The sequence below is a fragment of the Aethalodelphis obliquidens genome, unplaced genomic scaffold, assembly GCF_003676395.1.
Source record: "Aethalodelphis obliquidens isolate GAN/ISIS:26980383/991018 unplaced genomic scaffold, ASM367639v1 scaffold43, whole genome shotgun sequence".
Taxonomy (NCBI): domain Eukaryota; kingdom Metazoa; phylum Chordata; class Mammalia; order Artiodactyla; family Delphinidae; genus Aethalodelphis; species Aethalodelphis obliquidens.
This window is the reverse complement of record NW_020837987.1, coordinates 6,196,234-6,218,344: the sequence shown is the minus strand read 5'-3', so window position 1 is coordinate 6,218,344 and position 22,111 is coordinate 6,196,234. Positions and strand designations below refer to the sequence as shown.

Genomic DNA, 22,111 nt, shown 5'->3' with positions numbered 1-22,111 from the left:
TCACTCACACACACAGTCATTCACACACATACACACACACACACACACTGGAGTATTATTTGGCCTTAAAGAAGGAAATCCCGCCATTTGTGACAACATGGAAGGACACTGAGGGCATTATGCTAAGTGAAATAAGTCAGACAGAGAAAGGCAAATACTATGTTCTCACTGTATGTGGAATCTAAAAAAACCCAAACTCATTGAAATACAGAGTAGAATAATAGTGGTTGCCTGAGGGTGGGAGAAAGGGAGAGATGTTGGTCAAAGGTTATAAGATGAATAAGTTCTGGGGATCTAATGTACAGCATGGTGACTATTATTAATAATACTCTGTATTATATACTTGGAGGTTGTTAAGTGATTAGATCTTAAATGTTATCACCACACAAAAAAAAGCATAATTATATGAGGTAACTAACCTTATCGTGGTGATCTTTTCCCAGTATATACATGTATCAAATCATCACATTGTACACCTTGAATTTAAGTATGTTACTTTAAAAAAAAAAAGAATTGGAAAGTAGGAGGTAAAATCAATTTCTAGATGACTGGATTGTATACTTGGAACATCATCTGAACTAATTCTAATATGTTGAAATGACTAGGGTTCAATAAGTAGTTCACAAGAAAATACTTTTTTTACCTCTATGTACTACTTTTAACAGATTTGAGTGAGTTTTTTTTCCCCTGTTCCTGGATGAAATTATGGGTAATTTAATAACTTTTTCATTCGCTCTAAGCTAAGGAAAAGTATCTGAAATACTTTGAATCACAAGGTCAGTCTCATAGCAATTAAATTAGTCATTTTCTAATAAAAACGTTTACTGTAAAAATCAATATTTAAACTTCATTTAAAGGAAAAATTTCTTCCATCTGACTGAAACCTGCAGTGTGGAAAAGTATATAATCGGTTTCTTCTCTATTTCCCTAACCTGTATTACTGAATAGTTAATATTTAGCATAATGAATATTAATATTTAATAGTAACTGTTTACTATGTAAGTAGGCAGATTTAATCAAGTTGTTGTGGAAACTCTAAGGTAAGTGCAGTTTCACATGGTTTCTTATGCCTCCCTTCTCTCTTCCTTGTTCATTTTTCTAAAAAAGAATCGAAAAGAGCAAAGGTCCTCTCTTGCAAACCTTAAAGCCATGGCTCCAATTAGATGATGTTTCTTTTCTCCTTTCTGCAATAGTCTTTTTCCCCTAGCATATATGAGCAGTTTCCCATTTTGAAACTTCCTGGAGATAGGATTCCCTTTCATGAAACTGGTCCACATTTCCTTTTGTTCTCTCCAGATAAACCTGTACCTATTCAACATCTTCTTCTAATTTTAACTAATGTTCACTTACTAATTGCATGTTTCGCTCAGCATCTCCTTTCTCATGCCCACAAATGGAAATACATTCTCTTGAATTAAATAAGCATATATTCCTTGAATGAACCTTTCTTGTCTAGACAGTCTAAGTATTGAGTGCTTAGGAGAGCCCATACAAGAAGACTTTATTATGTCCACAGACCTTGGTTTTCTAGTGAGTAAACATAGATGTAAAATCAATAGATTATAATATTACTATATGGCAAGAAGGGAGGTCCCCGTGTTACACTGTGTCCTTTCTTCCATCTCCAGCTCACCCTTATGGATCATATTTCTCGATCTCTCCCTCGTAGTCATATCCCAGGAGTGCTTTGTCCTATTTACACGTCTCCATTCTGTAACAAGCACCAAAGGCATGGAAGTAATCTATGGTTGAAAGAGCAGCTATAAAAGCCTACTTTCTATACACACTAAAGCACTGGAGAAGAGAAAGGTCAAGAGAAGCAGGTCCTTGGTGACAGGAGCCTAGGAATAGAGCAGGCTTTGAACCTCAGTAAAATTAGAAAAGCTGCCCTAAGCCTTCCTTTGGTCATTAATTCAATACTACCCACTCTTTTTTCTTCTCCATGCCTCCCTTACATTTTTTTGAAAATGAGGAAATCATTCCATTTTTTTTCTCTCCTCTAGGTAAGAGGTAAGAACGAAGTATAGTAGAAATTTTTAAAATTATTTATTTATTTTTTTAAATTTATTTTTGGCTGCGTTGGGTCTTTGTTGATGTGCACAGGCTTTCTCTAGTTGCAGTGAGTGGGGACTACTCTTAGTTGCAGTGCACGGGCTTCTCATTGCAGTGGCTTCTCTGGTTGCAGAGCATGGGCTCTAGGTGCACAGGCTTCAGTTGTTGTGGCACATGGGCTCAGTAGTTGTGGCACACGGGCTTAGTTGCTCCACGGCATGTGGGATCTTCCTGGACCAGGGATCAAACCCATGTCCCCTGCATTGGCAGGTGGATTCTTAACCACTGTGCCACCAGAGAAGTCCCAGAAATTTTTTTTAAAGAGAGACATAACAAGTGGATACCTGTCCCTACTCCCCCTATAAACACAGAGAAATGCCATCTAAACTATGACAGAATGTCTTAAAAATGGTCAAGTTCAAAAGAAAAGAAAAGGAAAAAGGAAAATTCTGCATCCAGCAACAAAGAGATGAATCACGACAGTAAATATAAAGGTAACTGAGCTGACACCTCATAGAGATCTTTGATCCCATATATAATGCTTTAGAGTACTAACTGGGGTCTGGGGTTCTAATTTCTACACAGGAACAGGGGGCAGAGAGCTGGAACTAAGACTCTGCTTAGTCCTATAAAATATTTCTAGAAAAATACTACTCACTGGCCCAAAGAGATGAGGGAACTTGCAATCTCTGAGACTTTTTTAGGGGATTGGGGGCAAAAAATAAAAATACGGTATTACTCCACTTATATGAAGTATCTAGAGTAGTCAGACATATAGAAACAGATAGCAGGATGGTGTTTGCCAGGGGCTAGGGAAGAGGAAATGGAGAGATATTGTTTAATGGATACAGTTTCAGTTTTGCAAGATGAAAAGTTCCAGAGAGAATATTTAAATTATTTGAGGCAGACAGCTTACCCAGTAAGACTAAGTTGCTGTTTTCCATCATCACATCCCAGTACAGTTCCCTCAGAGCAGAACCCCAGATATTCCACTCCTCCTGAGTGAACTCTAGGGCCGCTTTCCTGAATGTTCCCCATTCCTAAAAGCACAAACCCATGCATTACTGGTGAAATTCAAGAAATATTTTCAAAATAGAAAGAGAGTAGATAAAGGTTTGAAGTCCAAGAAGGGGGCTATATAGCAAGCAAATAGGCTGTGGCTGGAAGTCTATGGTAAGAGAAGTTAAGGAAATCAGTGTTTCAGAAACAGATTATACACATATTTTTAAGTAATCTAGTTGATTTAGTTCATGCCTATTTATTCCTCAGATAAAAACATGTCTAGAAACATGGCTAGAAATGAATAAAAGAATCACAATTTACCAATTAACTGAAATAGTGAATATGAGCATACTGCATGCCATATGCCTACCTCATAAGTTATTAATAAATGTTAATTTTTACATTCTCTTTTTTCATTATAGACTAAGAAAATATAATTCATGGAATTTCTTTTCCAACATAGTATTAAATCTCTATATAGATAGAGAGATAATAGTTTGCATAAAATTAAAGAATTTCTTCAAGCCTCAGGTTCATCATTATGTTATATACCTTTTTTTTTTTTTTTTTTTTTTTTTTTTTATTTTTTTTTATTTTTTGTGGTACATGGGCCTCTCACTGTTGTGGCCTCTCCTGTTGCGGACGCGCAGGCTCAGTGGCCATAGCTCACGGGCCTAGCCACTCCGCGGCATGTGGGATCTTCCTGGACTGGGGTACGAACCCGTGTCCCCTGCATTGGCAGGCGGACTCCCAACCACTGCGCCACCAGGGAAGCCCTAGTTGTCATTTTTTTAATGGTTTCATATTTCACACTAAATTGTTCTCTAACTTGTTTCGGTTTGGGTGTAAGACCATTATTTAAAAATATGTAATAAGCACTAAACTTTCTTATGCCAAAGTATTTAGTAAATTTTTTAACAGCTACAGTTAATCTAGTAGATATATCACTCTTAATTATTCTTTTATACTACCAAGTTTAGGGTGGGGAAAAAAATCTCTAACATCTTTTCTACTGATGGGAGTCTGTAGTTAGCTACTTCTTTTAAATCTAGCTGAGCCACCATCCCTCACTGAATACTTTCCTTGATCCTGAGTTAGTGGATATAAAACACAGAATGGTCCATAATCACATAGAAAATCATCTTAAACCAGCACAAACTTTTCAAGTACACAATAAATCTTCCTCCTGATAATCATCTTTCCATGACTGATTCCCAAGGTAGATCCCTGATCTCTCTGTATGCAAGTCCCAATTTTACTCCTACCCAATCCTAAAAGCCTCATAAAACATGTAATCTCAACACATACCAACACTGGGGCCAATCAACTGCCAATCATATATTTTCCTAGAAATGCAAAGAATTTCTAAGTTTTTCCATGAGTAATCAAATGGGACCAACTTCTCTTAATCATCTCTCCACCATTCTTTGGATGGTGAAATACCTCCTCCTCAAGCGATTTAATTTTACTCCATAATTCTTCTTGAAATAAGGCTGAACTTATAGGAGATGCTACACATTAATGGAAGAACAGGGAGAGCCATCAGGAGGACCCTGGGCTGGTTGGCATCATACTTCACTGGTATGGTAGGAACTGGGGACAGCTTCTTAGAGATCTCTGTTACACAGGACATTTCTAAATAAAGAAATGTTCACATGATCTAATATATAACTATGTTCAAGAACTAGGGAGAAACAGAAACTTACCAAAGCCATGGTTTAAAATGGTTGAGAACCTGTCAGTACTCTTCGGGGTTTCCCTCCTGGAGAAGCACAGAGACTACAGAGGTGAGAACTGGGAAAAGAAAAGTTGCTCTGACACCACATGTACTTCTCATCTCCCCAAATGATACACATTAATATGTGCTTTTTTCTTTTGTCTTCCTGCCTGTAAACAGTACCTTATCAACATACATAGAAAATAAAAGGTAAGATGGGTTCTGGACAAATCTAAACAGTCCACACACAAAGAATCCAGTAAACAGGCACAGATATCAAGCAGAGGTCCTCCTGTCTGAAAGTAAGATCCAGACACTTCAGCAGGAGGGTTCTGGCTCGTCCTCCACTCTGCCAATACTGGCCTGGGCCTGAGATTGGGCACATCTCGAGCAGATACTCCTCCCGCTATTCTACTTTACAGGGCTGCAAAGGGAAGACACCATCCACACCTAAACCTCATCTTTGGCCTCAGAGATTGACACATACTGTAAATTCCAGTAAGGTCCACAACAATATTTCAGGTCCTGCATGTCCTTCCAGAATTTTGCCATTCACCTACGTCATCAAGAAGTGGGGTTTAGGGGCTTCCCTGGTGGCGCAGTGGTTAAGAATCTGTCTGTCAATGCAGTGGACACGGGTTTGAGCCCTGGTCCAGGAAGATCGCACATGCCGTGGAGCAACTAAGCCCGTGCACCACAATTACTGAGCCTGCGCTGTAGAGCCCACGAGCCACAACTACTGAACCCCGGGCACCCTAGAGCCTATGCTCCACAAGAGAAGCCACCGCAATGAGAAGCCTGCGCACCACAACAAAGAGTAGCCCCCACTCACTGCAACTAGAGAAAGACCACACGCAGCAACGAAGACCCAACGCACCCAAAAATAAATTAATTTTTTTAAAGTGGAGTTTATTTCCCTTCCTTTGAAACAGAACAGGCCTTTGTGATTCTCTTGATGAATAGAGTGCAGTGGAAATGACACTGTCTATTTTCCGTGGCTAGATTAGGAAAGGCAATAGAGCTTCCTACTAACTCACTCTCAAGGCGCTCACCCTGAAACCCACCCATTTTGCTGTGAGGAATCCAAGCAGCTACACAAGAAGGCCACAGCTAGATATTCCAACCACAGTCCAGCTGAGGTTCCAGCTGACTGCCAGCATCAACCACCAAATACGTAAGTGAGCAAGCCTTCTGATGATTCCAGTCCCCAATCTTAAAACCACCCCAGCTGAAGCCAAGTAGAGCAGAGACTAGCTGTCTCCACAAAGTTCTGCCCAATGAACAACTTAATGATTAAAACAAATGATATCATTGTTCTAAGCCACTAATTTGGGGATGGTTTTTTAGGTAGAAACTGGGAATGCCTGATCACCCCACACACAAAAACAGAAAACAGTGCCATTGCAAAACAACATTGGCTCACATGGAGTCCTACCCCCAAGCCAACACAAGTCCCAGAATCCAACAGCTTAGCACTTCCCATTTCTTTCTTTCTTTTTTTTTTTTTGTGGTACACAGGCCTCTCACTGTTGTGGCCTCTCCCGCTGCAGAGCACAGGCTCTGGACGCGCAGGCTCAGCGGCCATGGCTCACGGGCCCAGCCACTCCACGGCATATGGGATCTTCCCGGACCGGGGCACGAACCCGCATCCCCTGCATTGGCAGGCGGACTCTCAAACACTGTGCCACCAGGGAAGCCCCTATTTTTGTTAATCTTTGATTTGTATATCCTGAAGCTGTTATTAGGTATATTCAAATTCATGACCACTATATCTTCTTTTTAGGTTTAAACTTTTATCATTATGAAACGTCCCCGTTATCTCTCGTAAGTCCTTTTTTTTTCCTGATCTTAATAGAGAGACACCAATTTTCCTTTAGTATTCGTATTATACCTCTTTCAGATTTCGTTTTCTGTCATTATACTTAATATGTGTCAGCTGCTAAAAGCATATGGTTGATTTTGTTCAACAATTTTCTTTTTATTGGAGTGTTTAATCCACTTTCATGAAATTTAATTACTAATAATGTTGGGTACACCAACGTTTGCTTTTATGTGTCCCCTCTGTTTCTTTGTTCTTCTATTCCACCATTCTTACCTTCTGTTGTATTAGTCAAATACTTTTATTATTCTAGTTTTCCCCATTAATTTATACTGTCATACATTATTCTTAGTGGTTATCATAAAGATTGCAGTATTATGCTTATTACAACTAGAACTCTCATGCAGTGGCTGTTAGAGCATAGCATACTGGAAATATGTTTTTTGGTGTCTACAAAACTAAACATAGATGTATTACATAACCCAGCAATCCTTTCCCTGTGCATCTCCACAGCAAAAATGAATGCTTAAGTCCACAAAACACATGTACAATAATGTTCATAGCAGTAGTATCTCTTCAAGAAAAATTAGAAACAACTCAAATTTCCAACAACGGAATAACAGAAAAATAATCTGTACAACATCCTATAATGGAATACATAGCAAAAGAAAAGGTGCCTGCTATATGCAGCAACATGGATGAATCACACAAAGATGTTGAAAAAAAAAAAGATCTATCTTTGGGCTTCTCTGGTGGTGCAGTGGTTAAGAATCCGCCTGCCAATGCAAGGGACATGGGTTTGAGCCCTGGCCCGGGAAGATCCCACATGCTGCGGAGCAGCTAAGCCTGTGCACCACAATTACTGAGCCTGCACTCTAGAGCCTGTGAGCCACAACTACTGAGCCTATGTGCTGCAACTACTGAATCCTGTGTGCCTAGCCCGTGCTCTGCAACGAGAAGCCACTGCAATGAGAAGCCCGCGCATTGCAACGAAGAGTAGCCCCCGTTTGCCGCAACTAGAGAAAGCCCGTGTGCAGCAACGAAGACCCAACACAGCCAAAAATATAAATTAATTAATTATTTTTAAAAAAGATCTATCATTATGTGAAGTTCAAAACCAGTAGATTTTGATTGGGGAGGTACATAGATATTTGTATTCAGTGAGACCCAGATAAAAGGGTAAACTATTCAGTTCCTATATTATTCCTCTGAAAAAATACACCTGAGCAAGTTACTGTCATCTGCATTCCACCCAGCAGGAGCCAATGTGACACTGCAGAACATGTCTACACTTGAAATGACACAAATATTCCCAGAGGGTCCTAGATGGGGAGGTAAAGTTGGCCAAGACATGGGAGCTGCAGAGCAAGTAGAAGCAAATGCCCAGGTAAGATTCAGCTTTAGCAATAACTGATTGGTTTAAAATAAATTATAGAACATCCATTCATGACTACTAAGGTGGTCATTAAATGCATGGTTATAAAAAAATTTGTAGTTAACATGTTCAATCATATCTCAATAAAGGTTGGAAAAAGTATGAAAATATTCAAAACATATTCAATAGTTTTTTTAAAATAAATACATAAATGTAATGTCATTTTGCCTGTAAAATGTATATATATAAACAGAAAGAAAAATATCTGGAAAGTTATGAAACTTTATGTTAGCATTGCTTCTCTATGCTGTCTGTGATTTTTTTATTTAAAACTACTTCTTAAGAGTGGCCATGTATTAATGTTAATATATTTTTGAAGAATAGCTTTCTTTTTAAAGACTTTTAAAGTGCATATTTATATTAATACATGGCCACTCTTAAATTAAGAAGTAGTCTTAAACAGTCTTCCCTGAACTTTGAGAAGATGCTCAGGATAAATAGATGCCAACTCTGAATGGCTTTTGTTTCTTTCTGCTCCCAACACCTGATTTAACACTTTGATTTTTACATATGGCAAAGGAAGTTGGAGTTTTGCCTAGAAAAGAACGGTTAAAGGTCCCTGAGAGAAGTCTCATAAGTTTTGATGTTCTAAATGCTGCCTTCATGTCTTCCTGATGTATGGGTTTAATTCACTTCTAATTCATTCCTTTTAGCCCTGATGACAACCAAACACCTGTTTAATCTTGTTCTGTTAGTCTCATTTTTACATCTAATCTCACGAAAATTTTCTTGAATAAAACCTATTTACCTCCCCAGAGCTTTTATGTCTTCCAATATAACTGGTCATAACCTAAGAATGCTGTCATCAGAATGTCTCTTCCATATGCATTCCCAACACGTGTCATCTGACTTAAGAGCCTTTATCACAGCCTACCTTATATTTATTCCCACATATATTTGACCTTTGCTTAATAATGAGCAACTTAACCTCTTTTTAGTGCTGGTGTCCCGTCAAGTACTAGAATAAGTTCTGGCATATTGTGAGCAGGAAACATATAAAAGTAGATGAAGATATATCTAAGGATATTCATCACAGTTTTGATAATCATAAATATCTCAGGGTAGAAAAGAGGTTAAATAAATTATTGATGGGAGTTCCCTGGTGGTCTAGTGGTTAGGATTTGGCACTTTCACTGCTTGGTCTGGGTTCAATCCCTGGTCAGGGAACTGAGATCCCACAAGCCACATGGGGCAGCCAAAAAAAAATTATTGGTAGCTATTATTAATATGTACATTAGTTTTTAAAGGTGATTACTCTAATTCATAGTAAATGTTGAGGAAAGACATTTGTAATGAATTAATAAGTAAGACAGGCAGCTTAAAAACTTATCGAGAGATTATGTGCAGTTGTAAATAAGAACAAGCTCTGTGGTTAAACTTTCAGTATGTCAACCTTAGCTCTAAAAGTTATTGTGTGTGTTCATAAGTATCTTATCTGTACTGCCTAGATTTCCTTATCAATAAAGTGAGAAAAACAATAGTACCTAGTACCTCAAAGAGTTGTCAGGATTAAGTGAAAATAAAAAACCAAAAAAAATTATCTATTTTTTATTGATGACGAAGAGACTATTTCATATCCTGTAATTACCATTAAAGGAAATTCTCTTCTTTGCTTACCATTTTTCCTGAAAGTGAAATTCGAGCTTCTTAGGCCTGCTCTTCCTTATAATGCTAATATATTGCAGAGCACAGCTTACAAATATAATTTGTTTTCACCAGCAACATTACTCACAAAGAATGGGAGAAAGAAGAGGACAGCAGCTACAGGTAGACACCATTCTGCCTCATAAAGCTAGCTAAGAGAATCTGACCCACTTAAGTAACAAATTGAAAATACTAACAAAAAATCAATCTTGTTCGCTGCCTAACCCAGGCTTTTATGCTGGGTTATTTATAACTATGCATATTTATAACTACTAACATCTAGTTCTGTTATCTGAAACTATAAACTCATCCTTGCCAGCATAATTTATATAATGGAGTCTCCTAAGATATTTGGTCTTGAGATATTAGCGCTATTTTCTGAAAGTAACTACGCAAAAAAAGAAAATTAAATACTTAATTGAGTAGCTTTACTTGATAATTTGTTCCCCTGGAATTATGCATAAATTGTTATCTGTAAAATTGCAAAAGGTCTGTCAAATCAGTTGGAAGTCATTGTTACTTCCTTATCCCCACTGATAAAGTTAATTTGTGTATCAGGATCCACACAATGGGGGCCACCCCAGTGGTCCAGCCCACGTCACAAATGTAAACTTAAGTCAGCTTACATTTACAGGAAACACCTATTAAGGAAATCTAACGTTACACCAATCCAATCTTCCAACTCAGCTTTGGCTATCTTACCTTACCCTAGAAAACTGGACCAGCTAGCCTTATAAGAAAATCCCTGACCTCCTAGCCAATTATGCCATTTCCCTGTTGCCTCTTCTAACAGTCTATAAAATTCTCTCTTGCCCAAAACCCCTTGGGAGAGTGCTCTACTCCTTGTGAGGCACTGTACTCCCCCAATCCATGGATTGTTTCCCTTGAATTAAAGATATCAAACTCGTTGCCAAATTGTTTTAGTTTTTGTCATTTGACACTACATAGAAGGAAGTATAACAAACCATTGATTGGGTTGAATTCCTTTTTCAAACTAAGAGCTAGAGAGGTCTTTATTCATTTAAATGATTAATTCACGTGACTTTTTTCTCTGAAAAAACCAAAATCATATAAACATAAGCATAAGGAAAAATTTAGAATGTACACCAAAATGTTAATAGTGATTATTTCTAGATGCTAAAATTATAAGTACTTTAGATTTTATAAGTGCAATTTGGATTACTAATTTTTTTCAACAAGACTACATTCATTTTGATCATCAGGAATTAACACCTATTTCCATATAAAGCATTTTTCTAAAAAGCGTTGTAGGGAGGGGTATCTTCTACTTCTTATGAAAACTGTGAGCAAACAGACTGGCAAAATGACAGGTAAAAGCACTAAAAAACCAGTGTGACTAAAATAAATAAACCTACCAAGTATTGTATCTTCTCTTACTGTATTTCATAAACATAGTGAGACACTTTCTATGTTAAGATTCACCTGTGAATGCTGCTCAGTATTCTGTAATAACCTAAATGGGAAAATAATTTGAAAAAGAATAGATACATGTATATGTATAACTGAATCACTTTGCTGTACACCTGAAACTAACACAACATTGTTAATCAACTATGCTCCAATATAAAATAAAAATTAAAAGAAAAATCTTCAGTCCTAAAAAAAAAAAGATTCACCTGTGAGTGTGCAAAATTCAGGTAAGTGACACTTTCAATATTTGGTTCATAGTAGAGGATTAATAAATGTGGCTTTATCATTGCCTTTCTCTACTGAACGACCAGTTAATGTACCATATTGGATACAATCCTTGAAAAATTGGTAAGGAATGCCATTATAATAATTAAACTGATTTATAATTTAGCAATTTGAGTAATTTTGTTCATAAACATGAATACTGCATAGCATTACACTTTGTATTTTTCATACTAGAATCTCTTTTTGTATCTATATAATATTAATCACTTGAATGTAATGTGATTAACCTTATATTTACATGATACAGGAAATTATTTGGGGACAAACTCCTCTTAAAGTTCACTTCCAGGTGTAAATTATTGGTTCCAGGTCAGTGATTCAAACCCTGTTTGGTTCCTGTACACCTTTGACAGTCTCCAAATTATAGACTTTTTCCCCAAGAAAAATACACATTAATAAAATAAATATACAATAATTTGGTATACAATTCCAAATTGTATCATTTAAGGTGTACCATTTAAGGGCAAATCATTTAAGGTGAAGGATACCTGTTATAGACCATCTAAGCATATACCTTGTTTTCTTAAAAATGCCCATTACAATTAACTTTATATTTTCATTGCTCCTCATTCATGAATGTGGGATGACTTAGGATATCCACATAATAACAACTGGGTTCTTTTTAATTTTAATATTTTTAACTTATTTATTTATTTTGGCTGTGTGGGGTCTTAGTTGCGGCACACATACTTCTTAGTTGCAGCATGTGAACTCTTTAGTTGCGGCATGGAGGATCTAGTTCCCCGACCAGGGATTGAACCTGGGTCCACTGCATTGGGAGCGCAGAGTCTTACCCACTGGACCACCAGGGAAGTCCCAATAACAGGTTTTTAGGTTTCTTTTCCCTTTTTTTTCCATAAATGTATGCATTTATGTATTTCTTTATTTTATTTTTGGCTGCACTGGGTCTTTGTTGCTGTGCACGGGCTTTTCTCTAGTTGTGACGAGCAGGGGTTACTCTTTGTTGTGGTGCACAGGCTTCTCATTGCGGTGGCTTCTCCTGTTGCAGAGCACAGGCTCTAGGTGCACAGGCTTCAGTAGTTGTGGCTCGCGGGCTCTAGAATGCAGGCTCAGTAGTTGTGGCGCACGGGCTTAGCTGCTCCGTGGCATGTGGGATCTTCACAGACCAGGGCTCGAACCCGTGTCTCCTGCACTGGCAGGCGGATTCTTAACCACTCTGCCACCAGGGAAGTCCCCGAATAACAGGTTTTAATTTAAGCACTTATTATTGCTAGCCACTGTTCTAGTGCTGTTAATATTAACTCTCCTAATCCTCATAAAAACTGTTTGAAATTGGTACTATTATTTGTGTTTTACAAACAATAAACTCTGGAACAGAAAGACACTGAATATATTGCCCAGATTCACCAATACTTACAAGACCAAGATTTTAATCCAGATACTCTAGATTAGGGGTCAGTTAATTTTTCTGTAAAGGACCAGGTATAAATATGTTGGGCTTTGTGGGCAAAAGAGAAAATCAAGGATATTATGCAGGTGCTAATATAACAAGAGAGAAAACAAATTTCCATAGAAGTTTTTGACAAAATTCAAAACTTTATTTATGAATACTGAAATTTGAATTTCATATAATTTTCACATCATGAAATATTGTTCTCCTTTTGATATGCTGTCAATTGTAGAAAAATGTTAAAACCAGTCTTAGTTCACAGGCCATAAAAAAAATTGGCTACAAGCTGGATTCGGCCTGCAGGGTCATGGTTTGCTGACCTCTGCTCAAGACTCAGAGACCATTATACATTGCTGACTCAGTCTACACAATTATATGACTTGAAAAAAACTGATGCTGCCTAATCTTATTCAATAACTGGTTGGTACCATATAAATCTCCTAATTCCTTGGGAAAAAATTTCTGCCCTTCTTGAAAGAGATGTCTCTGTACATACCCCTAATGATATTCTTAAAGGTCTCCAAAACAGAAGACCGTTTTTACTGAAGACTGTTACTGAAATCAATCAAACCTTATCCTACCTTGCCATTTTCCCACTCATGTCTTTGAAGAAAATCTAAAGTATCTAATGTGTAATTCTACCTAAGCATTAACAAATCACCATGTAAAGGAGGACTGTTTCTGTGTCATGGGACTGCTTAAACAAAAACAGCACAAGGGGAAAGTGTTGCCAAGTGGTTATACAAAAATTAACTGTAGGAAGGGCATTTGATAAGGAACTGGGAAAGAAGGGGATCCATCCTAATGGTACTATCATTAACTGGGAATAGAAGGCTTGGCCAGGTAAATGGATTAGTCACTATTTGGCAGGGCATTTAAGATGAAGTTATTCTATATCCTGAGAAACAAAAATTCATTCCATGAAACAAAAACCTCAAAATGACTTCTAGGAAAGGGGAGCCCTCTTGCACTGTTGGTGGGAATGTAAATTGATACAGCCACTATGGAGAACAGTATGGAGGTTCCTTAAAAAACTAAAAATAGAACTACCATATGACCCAGCAATCCCACTACTGGGCATATACACTGAGAAAACCATAATTCAAAAAGAGTCATGTACCCCAGTGTTCATTGCAGCTCTATTTACAATAGCCAGGACATGGAAGCAACCTAAGTGTCCATTGACAGATGAATGGATAAAGAAGATGTGGCACATATATACAATGGAATATTACTCAGCCATAAAAAGAAATGAAACTGAGTTATTTGTAGTGAGGTGGATGGACCTAGAGTCTGTCATACATTGTGAAGTAAGTCAGAAAGAGAAAAACAAATACTGTATGCTAACACATATATATGAAATCTTAAAAAATAAAAAAATGGTTCTGATGAACCCAGCGGTGGGACAGGAATAGACGCAGACATAGAGAATGGACTTGAGGACATGGGGAGGGGGAAGGGTAATCTGGGACGAAGTGAGAGAGGAGCATGGACATATATACACAACCAAATGTAAAATAGGTAGCTAGTGGAAAGCAGCTGCGTAGCACAGGGAGATCAGCTCGGTGCTTTGTGACCACCTAGAGGGGTGGGATAGGGAGGGTGGGAGGGAGATGGAAGAGGGAGGGGATATGGGGATACATGTATACATATAGCTGATTCACTTGGTTATACAGTAGAAACTAACACAACATTGTAAAGCAACTATACTCCAATAAAGATGTTAAAAAAAAAATGACTCTAGCTTGGCTTTGAGATGTGCAGCTGCAACACTCCTTTCATGGCCCTTCTTTTGGGATACGGCAAAACTTGGAAGGAAAAGGGGATCATGACATACTAGGCCTTTCATACCAAGACAGGCTAAATAAGAACACATTCTTCATCCCTAGCAAGCCTCCATCATCCATGTTAAATACACCCAATGGAAGTAAGAGAAAGACTGGAATACTCTTGACCCTTCCCTGTATCATAAAAAAAAAGTCAGGTTGATTGAAGCCTAGGAGCAGAATCAGTTTCTGTGTTCACAGCAGTTTCCTGTCAACAAAGCTATGAAAATGCTGTAGATCTGCAATATGCAGCTTGCCCCCACAGAGCTTCCAAGAGGAATCTTTGGAGGAAGGACTCCTACTCTTGGTGCCTTAATATCATGTCTTCCCAGGACCCTGCCTCGAGGGCAATTCCAGCTCTAAAATCCCTGTAATAAACACGGAGCTCTGATTTTTTTAGTTGGAACCTTCATTCTAGGTCTCAAATATTCAACTTCCCTTTGAATATTTGAGACCTAGAATGCTAGCCATTTTTGTGCAGCTAGCATTTCTGCGCAGTGTGGCTATAACAGGTGAAAACATAGAGGCAGTGAAAGAAAGCCCAGTGCAACAAATTCCAAGAAACCATGGAATTCACAATTAGCTCCCAAACAGGTAACACTTAATGTACTGCATGCCTGTGTATTAAGCACTAGGCTAGACAATAGATACAGGGTGCAATGATGAAGGCAACCAGGGCCATGCTTTAGAACTGGGGACCTCTGTGGTTAACAAGGGGCTCGCAGCCTTTGACAGGCACAGGCTGAGTCACACAGGGATCTTGTCCACTGATTCCTCAATGCTAGAACTGCAAAAATGAAACCACCCTCCTAAAAGTAAAAAAAGTCACACTAGGCCAGTTTTGATCTGTCGCTAGTCGGTCACAATAGTGCTGTCACAGGATCACTTGGTCACAGTGTAACACCTCACAGTCGCCGCCGACCACGGTCATTAATAAGGCCCCGCCCCCTCTCAGTCCTAGGAAGCTGATCTGGGCCAGTCAGAGCCTTCCCACCACGCACACAACCCCGACCCCATACTCACACACACGCTCTCGCTTGCTCGCTCTCGCCCTTCCTGATACACACATACACTCATATGTGTGTATCTTACACTGATGCAGTCACACAATTACACATGCCCACCCACAATCACCTTCCTCAGCAGCTGACTCACAAAGGCCCGAGGCTCCTGCCTCCACCTGCCGCATCCGTGTCTGGGAAACTCTGGGACTCCTGCAGTGAGCTCCTCCCTCACCCAGACCCGGGTCACCTCAACTCACCGCACGGAAATCGATGACCACAAGGCTAGCGGAAAAAGAACCAGAGGCCGAAGTTCATGAATCCCCCCAAGGCCTGTGAGAAACGGAGTCCAACCCGGAAAAGTGCGGACGCCGACACTAACACACCCGAGCGTCCGCAGCTGGGACCTTGCGGTTCCTAACCCGCCGCCCCGCAGACTCCTGGGAGCGCCTGCCCGCGCGGGAGTGCGCAGGCGCAGAGAACTGAGCCTTGGCGGGGGTGAGGTTGGTAGGTCCTAGGGCCTCTGAGGAGGAGGCGGGAATTGGGAGCTCCGGTCCCGGAGGGCAGACTAGGGAAGCGGGACCTGGTGGGCAGTCTGGGGAGAAAACCGGGAGCCCAAACCCGGCCTGGTAATTATGAGGAGGGAACCGGAACCGGGCAGTGGTAACCAGACACTCAGATCTGTGCTACCGGGGCCTCGGGCGTGGTCCGTGGGCGTGACCCTGAAGGTGACAATCGAGTGTGACCTGGAGCGAGTTTTGCGAGGAGCGATTTTGTCTGTTTTGACCCCGAGGAATCTCCATCGCAGGGAGCAGGGCCTCACACAGAGGATGCTGTGTGTGTGTGTGTGTGTGTGTGTGTGTGTGTACCAAATGGAAGCGGCCTCCTGTGTCCAACCTGCTGCGTTTTGGATGCGTGCTGCTCTGTGGGATGTTGCGGCTGACTGTGTGCGAAACTGGATGAGTCTTGTTGCGTGGGGACTCCTCTGCATATGTCTCTCTTCGGATTAGGTGTGAGTCGTGTTTGAGACCGCAGGTGACTATGGAGAAGCGAAATGATTTGTGATGTGATTTTGTGACTTTGCCTGGAATTAGTAATGTGCTGTCTGAGATTGTGAATGACAATGGGGGTGCTGTGAGACGGTGCTTTTCTGAAGTAAGTGATCGAATGTAACTTTGCATGTGTTTGTAACCTACTGTTACTATTTGTGATTGAGAGACTCTGTATGACCACTAGTTAGGTACTTAAGATTTGATTATCTGAATAGTGGTCATTAAGCCTGCCTGCAGAATTGTAACTCAGTAGCTATTTAGCAAATAAAATAGAGGTATGAGTATTGGAAAGGAAGAGGTAAGATTTCATAATTCCCAGATGGTAAGGTTCATTACAGGGAAGTATTATATGAACTAAAACCAATGTGTTAAAATAATTAGTGTTCCATGGGTAGCATGCAGGAAAAAAACAATTTTTACCCATAACTAGCACTTTCAACACTGATATATGAATAAGTTTTCCTGCTTCTGGATGAAATCTATGGCAGGGTCAATAGCCTCTTCAGGCATTCCATGATATAAAAGTATTAGGTATACTTTTAATCATAAGACCAGTCTCATTTTAGTAATTAAAATATTATTTTGCTATTTAAAATATTCACTGTAGCAGTCAATACTTCAGACTTCATTTAGCAAACTATTCTCTCTGCCTGAAAGCCTACAGTGTGGAAAGATCAATTTCTTTTCTATTTCCATACCTGTACTACTAAAAAGAGTTGTTCAGTAGTTAATACTTAAATTACTATTAATAAATTAATAATGAATAATGGTTAATTTTCAATAATTAACTATGCTAATTAGTAGTACGCACAGGTGAATCAATAAAGAGATGAAGTAGAGAAATTAAATAGAAAGTCCAAATATTCTCAAGTATATAGTGATGTGTAATGATGATAGAGATGGCATTTCACATCAACTGAGAACATAGTATTGCTAAACAATAAAACATGCAGGGAAAAAAATCTTCACAAGGCGTAAACACTTTAATAGTTACATGAACAGCTAAGAAAAATTACTTTCAACTTAAAATAAAGGTTTAATTTATTAAATTGAAAAAGAAGATAATGTCAACCAATTAGAAAATAAACACCTATGAGAAAAACAGACATACTATAAGATGTCATCACAGAAAAGAAATAAAAACTTATTCTCATAATAAGAAATGTGTAAATTAGAACATATATATATCTGGTAGGCAGAGATTAAAGTTATTTTCAACTGCATTCATTAGGATGTGGGGAGGTATTCTCATGCACTGCTGGAGACAGTGTAAATTGGTAGGAAATCCATGAAGAACGATTTGGAAATGTATGATAAATCTGTCTTCCATGGCAGATGGAAGGTAGAGCTGCAGAGGGAAACACACAATGTTCCCTCTCTCCAAGCTACAACAGATTCCCCAGAATCTATTCTACCTCACCAGAAGATTAGGTTTCTGGCATTGATAAGGCAACAGGATTTGTCCATTTCCCTACTTATCTCTGTCCTGGATTTGTGTGGGGTACACAGAGTGGGCAAGTGCTGAAACTGAAAATAGATGTAGATTTAACTGAGTTATTCTGGGTGATCTCAGTCAAATATGGTTTCACATGGCTCCTTGTATCTTCCCATCTCTGCCTTCTCAGGACTCTTCCCTTTTCCAAAAGAAGAGCTCATAAGAGAAGTTTCATCTCTTGCAAATATCAAAGCCATGCCTCAGGTGAGATGATGTTTCCTCTCTTTCTGAAGTAACTTGTTTTTAGGTTATATGAACATTTGCTTCCCTATCCTTAAATTTTCTGGGTATTGGGATTTGCTTCCATCAAACTGGTCTCCAGTAGGGCAAGCAAGTGGCCTAGGTACAAAATTTAAGAAGGACCCTCAGGGCTGTCCAGCTCTAACTTTTGTACCCTATGTGTCTTACCTGCCTCACCCTAGCGGCAGTCCTGTTCCCAGTTTCTCTCATTCCAACCGAATAAACTTAAGTCTTCCCCAAATGCACCTTCTAGTTGTAGCCAATGTTTGCATATTGATTGGGTGTATCATTCATCATCTCCTTTCTCAGTCCTCTCATAAAAGTACTGCTGGAACAGAAATGTATTATCTTCATTTAAATGGGAATATATTACTTGAATGAATCTATCTTGTCTAGACACTGATTAGAGATCTAAATTTGTGAGGAGTCAGGGAGCAGACATGGAAAAACCTTGATCATCTCCACTGACCTAGGTTTAGTGGGAGGTAGAAATTGGTAGATCACATTATTATTTTGGATTAGATTTCCTGTTTTGTGAGGTTTTTAGGATAGAGATTTGCTTGCAAGCTTGTACAGAAAACTGAAATTTTACATTGCTCTCTGATATATTTTATCCATATCTGCCAGCAATTCCTATAAACTGTGGCCCACCAGTGAAAACCTTTCCAGTGTTTCAGTGCTATTATAGATTTATTCTTATATTTTTAGTTTCTTCTAATCTTTATATGAGCATGAAAGAGAAGGAGATGCATTTGCTAATCCACTCTTGAGATATTCTATTCTTGAATCAAAGGTGGTACTTACTCCTGTTTCCATATCTTTCTTTCAGAAAATTCCTCTTCATCTACCAATCTTTGAAATACCAATCTGGGTTTTCCCCAAATGGTAATTGGTTCTCTTCTCCTCTCTGTCTCTTTTTCTGTATGCACAACCATATTCACTCCAGAGGTTATACTGATCTGATTCTAGTGACTCTCAGATACCTCTCTCCATCCTAGACCTCTAACCAGAGTGTCAGAACCATATATCCAACCTCCAACAGCTATCACTACCTGTATGTTTCATAGACATTTCAAGTACATGTCCAAGGTTTACCTCATTACCTCCTTTGGTCCAGCTTATTATTTCTCCTGCTTCCCATTTCCATTTTCTAGTCTCAGCACCCACCCACTTGCTGTGCAGATGACCTAAGAGCTGTGCCTCTCTTTTTTCCACTCTACAACCAATTTATGACCAGTTCTGTTGAAACTCATCATGAAGCAACCAACTGTCTCCTGTCCAGACCACTAATACCATTTTAATCTTGGACACATCTCTAACAGTGGTTACTTAATTGTCTTTCCCACCTAACACACCTCAAGCCTTCTCTAGTGTTCAAGAGTATTGCCTCTAAAGTACAAATTTTTTCACATATGTGATGACTTAACATTTCTTCATGTTTTTTTATACTCCATAAAGCAGCACACCCAAAGTGGGGTATGCATTACAATGGAATGTACAAAACAGTATACTGAAAAGGAGGAAAATACTAATAGTTTATATTCCAGAACAGTAATCGTTAACAATGTGGATTGCTATTAATGCCAACTGATGATATAAATAAATAAATATAATACAATATAAATACATATTTGTATTTATAAATAAATACAAATATGTTGGGAGTGTGCTCAGTACATTTTTAAGACCATTGCTCTGTCTTAAAACAGAGTATTAGGGGCTTCCCTGGTGGCGCAGTGGTTGAGAGTCCGCCTGCCGATGCAGAGGACACGGGTTCGTGCCCCAGCCCGGGAAGATCCCACATGCCGTGGAGAGGCTGGGCCCGTGAGCCATGGCCGCTGAGCCTGCGCGTCCGGAGCCTGTGCCCCGCAATGGGAGAGGCCACAACAGTTAGAGGCCCGCGTACCGCAAAAAAAAAAAAAAAAATGTTAAAAAAAAAACCAGAGTATTAAAAAATCCAGTATTATTACATAAATATGCCTACTGCCTACCTCCATATACCTTTTTCTTCTTACAGCTCAAAGACTCTTTCCTAACATACTGTACCTTTTGCTATTTCCTGAATTTACTGACTGGTTTTACTCTCCCCATGAATCTCAAAAGCCATTGACATGTAGTTCTACAAAAAATATTCATTGTGAGTACAAAATTTTTATGTCCTCAATGAAGTCTTAGAATACAAAATGAAATTTTCTTTACTTTGTAGTATGTTCCCTTGTACATATTTCTTTCATTGCATCTGCAATATCTATTGAGTGTATGTATTTACACATATGCCCTTCTTTTAGCCCGTAACTTCTTATGAGCAAGGTCAGGGTTTTATCTGTTTTCGTGCACCAAGCAACCAATCACATTCAAGGCAAAGAGTATGATCTCATGTATTTTTAGCATGAGATAATAAGTAAATACTGATGAATGTATTTTCAGAGAGAATTTTCTACAGTATAAAACACAAAGTAAGAAAACCAGTTTGACCACTGAACATGGTCTCCAATGTCTAGTTCTCACTAGTTTCAATTACTTTAGGATGAACTACACTATGCCCTTACAGGGATCAGTGTCATTCAAGGATGTGACTGTGGACTTCACCCAGGAGGAGTGGCAGCAACTGGATCCTGCTCAGAAGGCCCTCTACAGGGATGTCATGTTGGAAAACTATTTTCACCTCATCTCTGTAGGTAAGGAAAATTCCTTGAATCTTTCAGTGTCATGCATCTCCTTTCAAGAATTTCTGAAACATATGGAAATTTGACTTTCAAAGATCAGAGGTGATGAATCCCTTTCTGTTAGTAGAAAGCGTGATTGTGTCCGCACTTGGCCTAGTGCAAGGTATTAACTTTGGTAGGACGTTAATGTGTATCTTGTCTGCCGTCTTGAAGCTGTATCTTTCTCTTCCTTCAATAGTTTTGAAGCCCAACAGCTTAGATCAAGTCTCATTTTTTATTATCAGGATTTCACATGACTAAGCCTGATATGATCCACAAGTTGGAACAAGGAAAAGAACTATGGACAACAGAGAAAATTTTTCCAAGTCAGAGTTACCTCGGTGAGTCTGTATAGATAAAGTCCAGTGGGCTCAGGTAGTTGATGTCTTTGAATATTTTCAGAGATCTATTTTTTAATTTTGGTAAAATAAACATAAAATTTATCATCTTAACCATTTTTAAGCATATAGTTCCATGGCATTAAGTACTTTTACATAGTTGTGCCACTATCACCACCATCCATCTCCAGAACCCTTCATCTGTCAGAAGTAAAACTCTGTACCCATTAAACAATAACTCCCCATTACCACCCCCAACTATCCCCTGGCAACCAGTATTCTACTTTCTGTCTCTATGAATATGACTACTGGTAGGTACCTCAAATAAGTGGAATCATATGGTATTTGTCCTTTTTGTGACTGGTTTATTTCACTTAACATAATGTCTTCAAGTTTTACCCATGTTGTAGTATGTATCAAAATTTTCTTCCTTTTGAAGGCTGAATAATATTCCATTATATGTCCATGCCACATTTTGCTTACCCATTCATCTCTCAGTGGACACTTTGGTTGCTTCCACCTTTTGGCTACTGTGAATAATGCTACTATGAATATGGGTGTACAAATACATATCTGAGTCATTGCTTTCTTTTGGGTATATACCCAAAAGTAGAATTGCTGGATCATATAGTAATTCTATGTTTAATGTTTTGAGGAA

The 22,111-nt window shown here is 38.9% G+C and overlaps 2 protein-coding genes across 17 annotated transcripts in view; one reads left to right on the top strand and one right to left on the bottom strand.

Moving 5' to 3' along the window:
* The window catches only part of ZNF382 (zinc finger protein 382), a 45,248-nt gene that overhangs the window by 1,556 nt on the left and 21,581 nt on the right, over positions 1-22,111 (top strand). For 2 of the 14 annotated variants that reach the window (XM_027078947.1, XM_027078945.1), the window contains exons 2-4: positions 18,301-18,374; positions 20,937-21,088; positions 21,361-21,456. In XM_027078947.1, the coding sequence (XP_026934748.1) occupies positions 20,938-21,088; positions 21,361-21,456 (247 nt within the window). In that variant the 5' untranslated portion in view covers positions 18,301-18,374; position 20,937. The other 12 variants (XM_027078953.1, XM_027078952.1, XM_027078948.1 and 9 more) reach the window with 11 other exon arrangements.
* Positions 1,350-15,992, bottom strand: LOC113605601 (zinc finger protein 331-like). Of its 3 annotated transcripts, XR_003427269.1 has the most exons (4): positions 15,884-15,984; positions 4,761-4,848; positions 2,969-3,092; positions 1,350-1,711 (listed from the first exon to the last, which is right to left on the bottom strand). XR_003427269.1 is itself a non-coding variant. In XM_027079092.1 (3 exons), exons 1-3 carry the CDS (start codon positions 4,767-4,769, stop codon positions 1,572-1,574), a joined length of 273 nt encoding a protein of 90 aa, XP_026934893.1. In that variant the 5' UTR covers positions 4,770-4,928; the 3' UTR covers positions 1,350-1,571. The 3 variants fall into 3 exon arrangements, 1 of the variants encoding a protein (XP_026934893.1); XR_003427270.1 differs by lacking the exon at positions 4,761-4,848 and having other exon boundaries at positions 15,884-15,992; XM_027079092.1 differs by lacking the exon at positions 15,884-15,984 and having other exon boundaries at positions 4,761-4,928.

Excerpts from the sequence above, each read along its gene's own strand:
- LOC113605601 (XM_027079092.1), bottom strand. Across the intron at positions 1,712-2,968 it reads CAGCAACTTAGTCTTACTGG|AATGGAGACGTGTAAATAGG; the intron begins GTAAGCTGTCTG and ends TGCTTGTTACAG.